The sequence below is a fragment of the Cyprinus carpio genome, chromosome A5 (genome assembly GCF_018340385.1).
Source record: "Cyprinus carpio isolate SPL01 chromosome A5, ASM1834038v1, whole genome shotgun sequence".
Lineage (NCBI taxonomy): Eukaryota > Metazoa > Chordata > Actinopteri > Cypriniformes > Cyprinidae > Cyprinus > Cyprinus carpio.
Window position 1 is genome coordinate 27470443 of NC_056576.1, and position 15266 is coordinate 27485708.

At 36.4% G+C, this 15266-nt stretch overlaps 1 protein-coding gene and 1 pseudogene across 5 annotated transcripts in view; both read left to right on the top strand.

Annotated features, from left to right (window-relative positions):
- Window positions 1-8312, top strand: part of LOC109046917 — a 43617-nt pseudogene extending 35305 nt beyond the window's left edge.
- Window positions 8313-11616: 3304 nt separating this feature from the next.
- Window positions 11617-15266, top strand: part of rasgrf2b (Ras protein-specific guanine nucleotide-releasing factor 2b) — a 51819-nt gene continuing 48169 nt past the window's right edge. For all 5 annotated transcript variants that reach the window (XM_042756668.1, XM_042756670.1, XM_042756669.1 and 2 more), the window contains exon 1: window positions 11617-12260. In XM_042756668.1, coding sequence (XP_042612602.1) covers window positions 11985-12260 — 276 coding nt within the window. In that variant the 5' untranslated portion in view covers window positions 11617-11984. The remainder of the gene's footprint in view (window positions 12261-15266) is intronic.

The window sequence follows — 15266 nt, forward strand, 5'->3', positions numbered from 1 at the left end:
TTTTGCTTCGCCTAGGTAATAATAACGTCTACAATACTGTATAAATAAAGGCTGATCAATCACTGTTGATTTTTCCAGAGACAGTACAATGAAAACGTTTTGTTTTTGTAATTAACATGTTTAAATGGCAACACCGCGCCATTAGAGCTGCTTGGATTAAACTCACTTTAATTTTCCCTTTATATGAAATAAAATTATATATAATTTGTAATTTGTAGTAGTCATTATGTGGCAGATATCATGTGTGTTATAAGCTTCTGTTTGAAAAGAGCGTTCATGTGTACGTGTAATGTAGCTATGTGTGTGTGTAGAGAAAAACCATTACAACATTACAGAACAAAACTGAATTAAATTAGCCTATGGATTTTACATATACATCACATTTCTCATCAATATGGTTAACAATAAAGATTAGTAATAAGGAAAAGAATCACATCAGCCTACATCGTTAAATCTCGTCCTACTGTAGATAAACAGAACATCTCCGCTTATTAACTACCTAATCATTAAATTAAAATTAAATTTAAATTTAATCATGAGCCTAAAAAAAGAAGCACAAATCTATAATATATATTGGTGCAAACAGAATACAGTGATGTCAACTTGGGTTTTTGATAAGCAGTTATTGATTAAACAGAATGCGTTGGTGAAACTCATGGCATCTAGCAGGAACTTAATACACAAAATATTCATATTGATTCAAGCATTTAACATTTATGAATTAATTAAATGTCAGTAATAATATACAAACTGCACAATTTATAGCGATCACGAGGAAAAGTGGTCCGCGTACAGTAAAGTGGATAGTATACAACCACCCCATCAGTTATATTCAGGTCTATAGTGCCACCTTCTTGCGCAGTTTTGTGTAAATCTTAGAGAAAATTAAGTTGTTATAAACGAGAAAAACGAACTTCGTTATGTCGAGATAACGAGAAAATTAAGTCGTTATACGAGGAAAAACGACCTTCGTTATGTCGAGATAACGAGAAAATTAAGTCGTTATAACGAGAAAACAAAAAGAAAAAAATTATAATGCATGGCCGCATAGAACTTCCGTACTGTATACTACATTTTTTTTTTAAATTTAGTTAAATGGTTGTTTATTTTTTATTTTTTTTAAAGAAGCCTTGTATGCTTAACCAAGGCTGCATTTATTTAATATTGTATTATTACTGTAAAAACAGTAATACTGTGAAATATTATTACAATTTAAATGAACCTGTTTTCTATTTTAATGTATTTTAAAATGTAACTTACTCCTCTGATGGGAAAGCTGAATTTTCAGAACCTCTGTTATAAGAGCTATCAGATATGCCCCCCCCCCCCCCCCCACACACACACATATGTATGGTTGATAAATATAGTTATTTTTGATCAAACCTAAGAATTACACCCAGACAAGCAAATATATTCCACAGACTTAAAAAAAGCATTGAAAAGAGGTCCCACACACATCTCAAGATCAGAATAACGTGTTCAGTAAACAAGCAACACCCTAGCAACCGCCCAGATTATCCTAGCAATGCCATAGCAATGCATTGAAATCTTTTCTGAACTGTTTAGTAACTACATACCAACATTCTAACAAGGTGGTGGTGACTTTTACGGACAAGCACCACCCACATTTTCTTCAGAACGTTGGATTTTCTTCAGAAAATGTGCAAATGTAATCTTATTTTGTATACTAGTATTCACTTAGAATATCATGAGCATTATATGCCCAGGCTCGCGCTGCACAGCTGGAGTTGTGACACTAAGTGCTCACAGAGGTTCAAAAATAAAACGCTTCAGCGTTTGTTCAAGCATGCGCTTCATATTGAAATCCCCCCCTTCACACTAGAATAGCTTTTCGTCCATGCCCGTTTGCCTGTGCAGTGCATCCTTGTGTCCAGGCAGCATCTTGTAGAGAGTGTCTACACATCGCCATGGCAACAAGGCTCACTTGTTCACCTGTGCTGTATTTAAGAATGTAAATACATTTGTTGTGTAACACTGTTGAATGAAGCATTGTGTGCAGCCTTGATGCAGAACTTTCTTCTGTGGGCAGTAGGTAGTGGAGCAGCGCTGGTTGCCATAGCGAAGCACTTGGAGCACATTTGAGAAGCAGGCAGAGTCACTCCTCAGTATTTAGAGAGGGCTTTTTCAAGTTGAGATATCTTAGAGTTGAAGAAGTGAGGAGATGGGCTAAAGATGCCGTAATGTAATTCGGAACTTCGCACTAAATCTCAGACAAAGGATTTTCTTCTAGTTGTGCAGTAACCTGGCCTTGAAGAACTGTCCTTTGCTGTCAGTGGCGGCTCATGTTGGACTCTCACCTGATCTGGGGTTTTTATTTCAGTTTGAGTTTCTGCTTCACATGACTATATTAAACATTAAATGTGTTTAGCTGCGATTGTGTCACTGCAGTTGCACTATCATAGATAAATGATTCAACTGAAAAGTCAAACAAACAGTCTCAAAATTGTACGAGATGATCTGACTGGCTTTGCATCATTTCCAGGAATAAGGTCACACTGATCTTTATCCACCTGCCAGAAAACAAAAAGGCCACATACTCATTTTAGGAATAACAACTACATTTAAATACAGGAGTGAATCCCCTAAATGATCATTTTCATGTGTGTACGGAACAGAACTCACTCCTGAAACTGCGATGATTGACACCATGGTAATCGTAGTGACTTTCTGGCATCTTACTATTTCTGACCAAAATATCAGCTATATCTGACCAAAGTTATAATGCACCAACCAATGACTTATGTTCAGTGATTTTAACTGAACCACCATCAAAAGAGCCATTGTATTTTGTTTATGTTTGCAGAGTGCACTCTTTAAGGGTTGCCATGTCCACATACAGAAAAGAAATTTCTGTGAATGCGGTTTAAACAAACCAATAACAACTAATTCAATCAACCCTTCACAAAAAACACCCCAGAGAATTTGTGTAAATGTGGTCATCACTACCTGCATTTTTCAGGATTCAGTTTGGTTGAAAAATGTTATTGGCACTCCTGTAAATTGCTGAACTGTATGTACAGAACAGAATTATGCGCTAAAAGGTGAATTGACAGTGACATACTGATTAGTTGCAGTATGTACGTTTACTCAGTTTAACAAACACTTTAGATATATATACACAAACTACTAAGTAAAATTAATGTATTTATAACAAACACATAAATAACAAATAAATTAAAAAAAAAACAACAATAATCATTCATATAATAAAATTATCATTCATTGTTAGTTCATAATAACTAATAGTTAATGAATGTTAACAAATGGAACTTTATTATAAAGCGTTATTATGTTAAATTCAGCTTTACGTCACAGGAATAAATTATATCTTAAAATATATTACAGTATATTAATCAAAATAATATTTATGTGCAATAAATAAATATTTTACAACATTCTTTTTTACTGTATTTTTTATCAAATAATTGCAGGCTTGATGAGCATAAGAGATTTTTTTGTTTTTTAATTTACCAGTCCCAGACTTTTGAACGACAGTGTACTTTTAAAGTAAATGAGAGATCTTTAATAACAACTTTGCTCTAAATATTGTATTTGTCCCTAAACATCATGTAATTAAAGCAGTCTTTAGTTGGTTGTTTCAAATTTTGATCAGATGATATATTTTTATAAATTTATATCTTTTCAGTGAGCAGTTTTTGGCCAGAATAATTACTGTGGACTGGACTTCATGCTAAGAAGTGTGCTTTGGTAATTATTCACTTTAAATAGCTTTTTCACAACAAACATGAATATTGCTACAAACAAGACTTTGTGTAGAATCAATGCGCCAGGCATTCACCCTGCTTTATATTATGATTTAGATTTATTTTTTTGTTCTTTGCCCAGTGATTAAAAACTTGCTGGCCAATAAAAGATATACAGCTTCAATAATGTTCATCCTATGCATTCACATGCTGGTTGTATTTGATGGTGATGGGAAAGTTAATAGCATTGCCTTGAAAGTCTCCAAAACCTCAATCAAAATAAAGACTACCTCTAATAAATGTGAACTTCCCGCGAGGACTGCATCACAGAAAAATCACAAGAAAAATTGCATGCCTCTTGTTCTGCTTCAGTACTCTTGTCTGTGCATCTTCCATGCGTCTCATTTTCACACTTCAGCTCAATGCTTCCCCTGAGCCTGCTAAAAAACAAACGCATCAATAAATGGAGAAATGAACACGTCCCCCCTCTGGAATGAAATTTGCGCATTTGTGAGGTGGTAACGCAATGCACACAGATGCTCACGCGGTCTGCCGGGCTGCTGATAATGTTCGTAAATGGCGAGTGAGGGGGTGGTTGCTGTTTGTGTGGTTTGTGAATCTGGCTCAAGGATGTCTCGCTCTGTCACGCAGTCATGTGGAAGCAGAATGCTGAGTAACCAAATCCATATTGTTACTCCTTGAATAAGATTGAGTTTTGATTATAATTGGTGCTGATTTGAAGTAGTTAAGGTGAAGCGAGTGTAATTGATTTTCTAAAATTCTTTCTGACTGTATCTTTCAAACTGTATTCACCAAACTTGGCACTTATCCAATCTGTTCTGATTTAGTTTGCATTATATTTTATTGACATTCCTGTCGACAATCAAACATCCCTCAAAAATAACACTGACTGAATGTTTAGCCTTGCTTGCAATTTTCATGAATTAAAATTCTGTCATTTACTCATCCTCAAGTTGTTCCGAACCTGTATGAGTTCCTTTTTTCTCTTGAGCACACACACAAAAAAATAGTTTTTGAAGGCTGGTTGGTTGATAACAGCTTTAAACTTAAAGTAAGGCTTTGTCAAAGTCTGTCTAACAAACTTTATGTTTTGTGATCCTAGTAGAGCAGAAATGACACCTTCACCTTTAAATTAAGTTCAGATGTGTGAAGTTCGATTATTTTTCTTCCCTGTGTGTTTCTGCAGGTGAAGTGTATGACGTTATTTGTGACCCACTACCCACCGTTGTGTGAGCTGGAACGCTTGTCCCCGCAGCATGTGGGGAACTACCATATGGCTTTCCTGCTGAATGAACCAGAGAGCACTTCTGACGGTGAGTATGGATAAATCTTGGGGTTGGGCTATATATACACTTGCATTCAAAAGTTTGGGGTCGGTAAGAGTTTTTGAATGTTTTCAAAGGAAGTCTCTTATCCTCACCAAGGCTGCATTTATTTGAAATTAAAATAAAACATGAATATTGTGAAATATTATTATAGTTAAAATAACTGTTTTCTGTTTTAATATATTTTATGATATAATTTAGTCCTGTGATGGCAAAGCTGAATTTGCAGCAGCCATTACGCTAGTCTTCAAATGGAAGAATAGTCATATAATAACAACAACAGCAATAGTAATAGTTATTGCAGTAGCCAATGTAATAAATATTTGAGGATAACCCCTTCTTTTGGGAGTGGCCTAATCATTATTTTTGTTCTTCCAGAGCCTGTCATATTGTTGTTATGGCGCTGTTTCCCTCCTTGAACATGTGCCCACTTGATGTACTGTATCTTGATATATTGCTCATCTGTACAATCCTTCAGTAATCCTGCTCTTGTCATTCTTGATAACGAACCATGCACATTCATTTACTTCATCTTGATGTCATCTGCAAAGGCCATTAGTGTCTGGATCAGGGAGTTCAGCGCACACAGAGCAGTCGTAGGGATTGAGGAGTGCATTGTCTTGGAATATGCTGGTTTTGATAGCTTCTGAACCAGTTCTTTTGCTGTTGTATGTCAGCTGAGTCATTCGGGATTTCATGGATCACTTACTCATTCGTGTTATCTTTGCAATGACCTTATGCTGCTTGAGTGATCAAAGAGTGCAGCACACTTTCTTAGACCTTCTGTTAGTCAATGCACCTATTGTCTGATCTGTCTAGGAATATTTCTGTCCAACACTTGATTATTAATATAATAGAATAGAATAGGATACTTAACTCTTAACCAAATAATGTTTTTTTTTTGTTTTGTTTTTTGTGTGCCTTATTATGTTTTTTTCTTCTTTTTTTCTGTAAAGGCTTTCATTTAGGTTGTAGACTAACGAATGGCACTTTTACATGTGTTTGAATGCCAAGTTTAATTGTCCGTGCTCCATGCCCCTCTTTTCATTTATTGGAGTTTTTGGCAGTTTTCTGCCCATATTATCTACTGACATTTTGTTTTGAGATTCCTGTCCCTCAACTCAAAGTCAAGGTAACCAAACATAAACGATCATAAAGGTGTTGTGAAATGAATCCATAGGATTCAAACAGTTTGTCAGATCTTGTGAAGAGAAACAATCACTTAATGTGATGAAGCGCATGTGAGAGCGCATTAAATATGATAAACACGGAAGCTCAAATATACATGCATGATGCACAAGAAGGTGTGTTTTAGCACAAATCATGTATGTGACTTACACACAAGCTTCAGTGTTTATCATATATAGTGTCCCTTATGTATGTGAATAAAAGCCTAAATTAAATTTGTTGATCTCATAAAGCAATCAAACTGTATCTCTTCACAAGACTTTGATTAAACCAATCGATTCATATAGATTTGTTTTATGGCGCATTTATTACCTTTTTGGATTTTCTACATTTTGGATATCTGGACTTTCATTGGCAGGACAGAAACCTCTCAGGTTTCTTAAAAAATAGTGAGTAAATGATTGCAGAATTTTCATTTTTGGGAGAACTTTTTCTTAAAGGAGAAGGGATGGTCAATGTAATATTTGTTTTCAATGGTTGATCAGTCAGAATGAAATATGTGAAATGTTTTCCCTGCATTCATGTGTGAAATTGGTTTGGTAATCAGTTTTGTAGTACATTGCATAGTCTGTAATCGAATTAAGGCAGTGACAGGTCAACAGATCATGTTTGCTCTTACATAGTGTTGAGGAGCAGATAGGACTGCAAAAGATGAGAACCTTGAGTGGTAGTTTTTGCGACTGATTTGACGATTTCACTTTTACCACTGTTAGCACATGTTTGTTTCTCTCAAGATATATATTGGTTCAATTAAGCATCCTGCTTAGAAAGCCCAAGTTTCTGCTGCTACTCCTGAGATAGTTGGTAGAAACTACTTTGGTTGGCACTTTGATTGGTAGAAGCTGCTTTGCATAAAAGAATGTGACTATGAGATACGGAACTTGAACAAATCTATTGTCAGGTTGTTATAGAAAATTGATGGCTTCGAAACTTCTGGTAACAAATCAGAGTCAGGCATTTTGGAGATCTGTGGAGTAAATGAAAAGGAAGAAAGAGAAATCCAGAATCTTAAATCCTTGTAATACTGTTACAAGACACAGGTAGTGGTTACTTAACAGCTAGCCTGTGTGTATAGCAGTAATCCTATTGCATAAGTAGTCTTTGCTCTTCAGTTTCTCATTGAACTGTGCTGTGTGTAGTTTCACTTGCCGGCATTGAAACTCATACTTAAATCATATCCAGATTCAGAGTTCTTCTTCCAGTTCAATTCAAATTTATTTGTATAGCGCTTTTCACAATACACATTGTTTCAAAGCAGCTTTACAGAAAATCCATGTGTCAACATTACAGTTTAGAGTCATCGGTTATCAGAAGTGAATGCGTCCAAGTAATGTTCATTTCCCAAAAGAACAGTTCAAGGTAATAGTATCATACAGTTACAGCTAACATGAATTAATTTCAGAAGCTCATTTACAGTGATTATTACAAGAGTGATCAAAATGATTACAATATAGAGAAAATTTGGCAGCCGTGCATATTGATTCAAGTTGGCGTCATCTGGGGTCCTTGCCGAAGTGTTGGGTCATCTGAAGTTTTACTATGATGCTGGATCCACGCCGGAGCTGGTGTAATCTCTTGTACCTCGAGGCGGGCAGCACTTTAACATAAAACAACATAGTGTTGTATATAGTACTGTATAAATTCCGTATAATCATCAGGATGATCATGGATCTTGTTTTCATAAATTCTTTTCTTGAAATTTTTATTCTTTCACAATGAATCCTCTGATCTGATTGTTACTTTGATACACACATAGGGCTTCCAAGGTGTTTAATAACTCTATTGCTCTCATTTCCAGAGGAAGAGGTGCAGCCAGAGTTCATCACATTTCTCTATCACCTGATTGAAGGGGCAGGTGCCAGGAGCTACGGGCTAAATGTAGCACGTCTGGCTAAAATCCCAGAGTCCATCCTCAGGACTGCTGCATTCAAATCCAAAGAGTTGGAGGCTCTCGTGAACAGCCGGAGGTACGTGGGCTGATTGGTTACACAATGGAAAAAGAACACTGTAGTAATTTTTGGATTGTGGAGGAGCTTCTTTCAGAACAAATTAAAGACTTTTCCGTGAGAGAAATATCTGAAGAGGTTACAAAGTATTTTTTGGGTTTGAGTGGCTCCATTTGCAAAAATATTGTGTAGACTCACATATTTTTATATGTTGTGTTTGTTCATAGACATTGAAGTCAGTGCTAGAAACCTGTGCTAAAAATGGTCAGAATTAGAAATGTATAGTAACTGATTGTGTAAAGTCAGTTGCTTTGCATAGATTATTTTCACAAACCGTACATGGAAGCCAGTTTGTCCAGTTGCATGTATTTCCTATCTTAGTGTATGCATTTGTATTTGCACCAGCCACGAAAACAACAGCAGTTTACTCAAATGTCTTTGATTTGTCTACATTGTTAAAAATATTTCCTAAGCTTTAAACCTTTTTTTAATTGTAATGATTTTACCCCCTTCTCTCTTTACAAACATAGGAAAATGGTGAGAGTGTTATCTGATGCCTGGAGTATCATCAACAAGGAAGCATTGCTGGAGAAAGTGTAGTCTCTAATAATAGCATGATGGTTTTTGCCTATAGGATGATGGTTGCAAAAACCGTTAAACAAACAGGAACTGAATATCATGTATTTAAATACATCATGTATTTCATCACCTGTTTTAACATTAACTCAAAACAGTAGATCTTACAACTATGAATGATGTCTTAATAAAGACATTATCCAGGAGCTTTGGCCGGAAGATTTGCTGGTAATATGCTGTATTTGTGTCCATAGGAAAAAAAAGCAAAACTAAGAACCTTACTAAAATTTTAAATTCAAATTAATAAAAAAATAAATCAAAAAGAAGATCAAAAAACGTTCTATAAATTGGTGTGTTCATTCCATTAGTTCATCCATAAATTATAATCCTGGCATCATTTATTCACCCTCATGTTTGATTTTTTTTTCTTCTTAATTTTAACAATGCTGATAACCAAATAGTTCTGGTGCCCATTGACAAAAATATTTTACAGAAGAATGCAATTGATAAAGATTTGGAATGGTAATTGGTGACACAATGTTAATTTCTTGGGTGAACTATCCCTTTAAATTTCCTCAGTGTTCTCATTGTCCTTCAAAGGTGACGTCTGTGATGAATGATAATCAGTCTTCATAAAAGCTGAAGCAGTCAGGCTGAGAACATAAAACCCTATTGTGTCTTCGTCGCTTACTCACATTTGCATTGCTTTGAAGTTGCCCAGGTTTGCTTTAATAATATTTTAAATGTCATTTAAAATTTTGAATTATAGATTATGCTACATTTTATAAAGTAATTTTAAAAACAAATTGTTTTATGTCTGATTTATGAAATATGCAGTAGATCAGTTACAACTGTCTTATATTTGTCATCCTTACATGCTAAAAGTTGAGAAGAAATCATGGCAAATAAAATAAAGGAAAAATGAGTGTGGATGATAGAGAATGAGAACACACAGACACACAAATGAAATCATTGATAGAGACTTGTATAGCGAATGGGATGAAGAGTGAAACTTTTAAACTTAATAATTCACCTGTGATAAAGGAGATGTCCAAAATGTGCAATTCTCCAGGACCAGGACTGAGAACCAGAAGCCCCGTAGTAAGAATTTGCTAACAGTGTTAGGGGCCTTTCACAAAGAATGTGCTTTTGTAGTTAAAAATTTGAGACACAAGGTCTAGAGACGTGTTTTTATTTATTTATTTATTTATTTATTTTGAAAATGTGCTTGCGATAGTTGAAATTTTGACATGAGTGCCGCGTTTTTAGAATGCTGTCATGAGACGCAAGTGCATCGATCAAACACATTGTCTAGAGCATGTTTACTGTACATAGAAAAACAATGGAAAACATAAGCAGTTGAATATAAAAACGTGTTCTGTGTGAATGACCCCTTAAGGCCCGTTCACACCAAGGACTATAACAGTCACTATAAAATTTTAACTATCACTCTAATTCTATGAGAATAGGGTAGTCCACATCTCAGCTATAACGATAACAACACAGTTGAACGATATTGTTGGAATCACTTTCAGAACAATTTTTTTTTCCAGCTTATGAGTGATAAATACATTGATAGCCAGTTAGATTCCATTTGACTTTATAGAACTTGAGCATTTAAAGCGGCAGATGACACAACAGCAGTAGGCCTATGCTTATAAACAGAACAATGTTGTGTATTGGTGTGGATGTAAGGAATAATTGACGATGGGGCATTGAATTATTAGAAAAATAATTTGCATTGTGGCCATTACACCTCGGGTGTGCATTATTTTTCTAATAATTAAACGGCGCGGAGTCAATTATTCCGCTTTCCGCTTATCCTACGGTTACCACCCCTCAAGACATCAATCAGATGATATTTTTAAAGGGATATGTCTGGTTTTTGTACTAAAATCGCTATTGTGAGTAGGATTATTTCTTCAGCATCTCATCCAACGCCTCTTTTGCTGGTTCCAAAATCTCATTTTAAAGCTGGTAATGGAGGCTTGAGTCGTTGATAGCATTCTAATGCAGTTATTAATGAAGTTAGAAAGAGAGAGAGAGAGACACACAGAGAGAGAGAGAGAAAAAAAAAAAAAAAAACCTTTTTTAAATAAGCCAACCCCTGTGTATCGTCCCTCAACAGTGTTTTGCAGGAGCGTCTCTAAACAGCGCTGTTATTACCTCGCTAGTGAGAAATGTCATGTGTATTTACTTTAGGAAAATCATCTGTCATGTTGTTGTTTTTGTTAGTCCTGTGTGCTGTATAGGCACTTTATGCTAATTTCCGTTATTACAGTTTATTATGCGAAGTGATATGGAACTGTAATGCGGTCAAGAGAGCTGCCTGGAACTACGTTCGCTGTGCGTTTCCCTGAAAATAATTGCACACCTTCGTCAGCCAATCAGATTCAAGCATTCAACAGCCCCCGTAGTATAAGCTAATATAATTAACGGTTTAGTTATCTTAATAGACAGCATTCTTGGTGTAAACATGCCTTTACACTGGCACTGGTACAGTTTATGCAATAGAATTTAATAAAATGATAAACTATTCATGTGTTTAATGTGTAATTTCTAATGCTGCTTGGAGGTATTTTTTTGTGAGTAATTGATTTCTAATGAGTGTAATGGACACTGAAATGTAACATGTTGCATGTACCCAGTGTGAATTGTGGCTATTCCTTAAATGCTACTTAACCTACCAGTAAAGGGCCTAGTTGGACCTTGTCAGTTGCTAGAGTGATGCGCCCGCCTCCTCATTAAAATCCCTGCATCACCCGCCTCCATAGAAAAAATTTCTGCCCTCGCTGTCGATCCGCCCACTCATTAAAAGCTGCGCTCAGCCACAAGGGAAAGTGGACCTCAGCGCGGGAGAGAGAGCGAGAGAGGCTCTGTCTCTTTAAGAGAGGATGCCAAAGCCGATTACATCTGATCTCAACAGTGATTCTCTCTCGCCGTCTGTCCACTACTATTGCTTATTTTGCTATACTGCATGAGCTAAACGCGTCGATACACAGCGTTGTTCGTCGGGGTTAGAACTTTTCTTCACGCCAGAAATGGATTGGGTTCCGAACTCGTTTGGATAAGTCGCTTATGAGCAGTGCGCGTCGGCTCGGCAACTTCCCCGTGCGCATTTCTCCAAACATCCTAGGTGGAAAGTTAAAATCACATGGGATATGGTGACAAACAAGTGAATACACATTAAACCAAGACGGAAAATGCAGAAGAGTGTTCGGTACAATGAGGGACACGCTCTGTATCTCTCCGTTATCGCGCGTAAAGAGGGCACCAAGCGAGGTTATCTAAGCAAGAAGACCACAGAAAACAGTAAATGGCATGAGAAGTTTTTTGCACTTTATCAGAATGTTTTATTTTACTTCGACACCGACCAGAGTGCTCGACCATCAGGGATTTATCTTCTGGAAGGATGCACATGTGAACGAGTCCCCGCGCCCAAGGTGTCCACTGTTGGCAGAGAGACACTTGACAAGCTGGTGAGTTCAGCGTTTCTTCAACATATCAGCTTAATAAAAGCACGAATTATGGAGGGGTTAGGGAGACTGAGCACTCATGAGGCTTCATCTTCTCCAAAGGAGGTCAGAACTAAAGGATACGGCATCCTAAATCATGTTTTCTTTTTACATTAACCTGCCTTTTCAGCGTTCTATTAACTAAAAAAGTTAAATTACAAGTTGTCGGAGCGCACTGAACAGACGCTCGTGAATCGAGGTCGAGTTCGCGAGATGAGGTAACCATAGCAACAGTACGCTGCTCTAGCGCTTTATATTAGTGTCGGATTTTAAGTCGACAAATACCCAAGTGCGGTCATGATCACTTTACTATAGATGTCACATAGTCTTAACAACGAGTGTCCAAAATGCGTTTTGGTTGCGCATGAGGAACCTCCAGAGATTGTGCCCTAAAACGACTGACGTAAACACCTTTAAAAATCCCAGACCGCTGAAAGTTTGGGAATAATTCGCACATTAAATATAATCAAAATAGTTAATAAAATGGTAATGGAAGGAGATATATTTCTGCTTTTTGTTTTTTAGTGCTGTTATCACAGTATGCGTAAAAGAGATCTGAAGGAATTATCACTGACATCTGGAAATCCAGACTAATCTTCATCTTGGAGAATATAGTAGTCTCTCTCTTCTGGTCATATCGTAAAAAAGCAAAACGTCGTCAGTGCGTTGGAAAGTATCTAATAGATCATTGCAAATGTCTTGTAAAAACGATTTCTTTGCTGTGTGAAAACCTGTTGCACTGGACATCCCTAGTCCTCTTTTGAATAGGATTCGAGCAGTGCAGAAACGTGGCCACGATATGGAAACGTTATGCATTGATATGGATCATCGCCTATATTGACTCGTGATGTCTTTATTAGTGTGTGAGATAATCATTACATTTCATATGGGGTTCTGAAGCCTTTTTATCGTGAGCAAATGTTCCCCTTCTCCTGATATAATGCAGTGGTCTGCTGATGTCATTAAAAATGTGGGATTGTAGGTGGCCATTGATGTCAGATGTTAATTAATTTATGCCAGTGTCATTTATGCAAAAGCATCACAAGCCATGCCTAATATGGGAATAATCTGAGCTCTATAACCACATGTTGTGGTTAACACATTAACAAATGATTATTCTCTATTATATTGCGATGGAAAGTGGAATTTCTGTAAAAGTTGAATCTCTTGAGGACCCCATGAAATCAAAGTGAGAGTTTGGTGCCTTTTATTCTGTCTGTGTTAGTTTTGAGGGAATTTATATGCTAGTGTACTTCCAAATGTTGACCAAATAATATTTTAGCAAATAAATATGGGTGTTGTTCAGCTAGCACATGCAGGTGACCTCCATGGTGATTCAAATGTTGCTTACGAAAGAGATACTACCTACCCAATCCTGCATGACATTTGCCTCAATAAACTCCTAATTTGCTGCTTATCTATAGTTAGTAAGGTAGTTGTTAAGGTTAGGTATTAGGGATGTAGAATATGGTCATGCAGAATATGTGCTTTATAAGTACTAATAAACAGCCAATATGTTAATAGTAGGCATGCTAATAAGCGGCTCGTTAATAGTGAGAATTGGTCCCTATACTAAAGTGATATTATGATGTGAAACATCAATGCAAGTAAAAAAAAAAAATATATATATATGAAGACCCACCTATAAACAACCATCACTGTGGCGTGAGCAGATCATATGAAAACAAATGAATAAGTCCATACAAATTCATTGCAACCATATACCTTTGTTTCTTGGCTGTGACGTGAGCCTGTTGGCATATATAACCACCTAACCAAGTTAGGTAAAGCCGTACTAAAAACGTCACTTTTATAGCTGAAAAAGATTTGTTAAGCATCAGCAATCATGTAGCGCTTTGAATATTATGCCTGTTGAAACAGAAATGAGATGGCTTTTAATCTACAGATGTTATATAGCTCTCACACAGTGCATGTTTGTACCCTGTATCGACTCTTTCCTCTGCGAGAACACAGTTAGAAATCCTCTCTCAATCACACACCCACAGACTCCCACACGGCTGCATACAAGTATGCACACTCTCTCCCACAGACAACTAAATAGACAAAAAGGAACAAATGTGAGCTAGTCCATAAAGAGTACAGAAAGGTGTAGAAGCAGTCGATAGGGATACTGAAACTCCTTTTGGGAGAAAAAAACCCTGAGGAATAGAACATGTAAACCAACCAAAAACATTTACGAATAAATGTTTTCAGCTCTGTGCCTGACTGATTTCATTTGTGTGTTCTTATTAAGTCCAAAACTCTTTTTATAATGCCAGATATCTGAGGATTGGGCATTTGCTGAAAATACAGTAAATAGACATCCTTAAGCTTATAAAGCCTATGGAATAATCAGACAACATCATGAGTTGATTTAGGGTCTTTTGTGGTTATGAGATCTTTTGTATTACCTGCCTTTATGAAAGATTAATTACATCAACACAGAAATTATATGGGGTATTAAAACACTTCTGGGGCTCATGAAGTGAAGTGCATTCCTGCTAATGTTGTGTCTTGGATCAGTATCATAATCTTATAATTTCTAAATAATTAATCACCTTAGAGCAACAACAAACATGCTGCATATGTATGTATCTTATGAGGAGAGCTGATCTTTGTTTTGTTCAAGCTGGATGAAGTTGATTCAGTGCATATACTGCTGATGTTTTCAGATTCAAATGATTTTGTTTGTGCGTATAGAATAAATAATGCAACATAATGCAGTTAGATTACAGCGGTAAAGCCTTTACTTTTGTTTACTGTTGCCATGCACCTTCGATGCTGATAACTCCAATTCTTTATTTTTATATTTCATACATTGCCCTAAGACTCATTGATGTTTCTTGGTCTTGCGTGTAGTTTGTTCATATTCAGCATATCTTATGAGTTTGATGAACGAGGGACAAAGCGGTGCACTGTCTGTGGGGGCTGAGTCTGTAGTTTTCAGAAGCGACCCAGGTAAGGACTTCA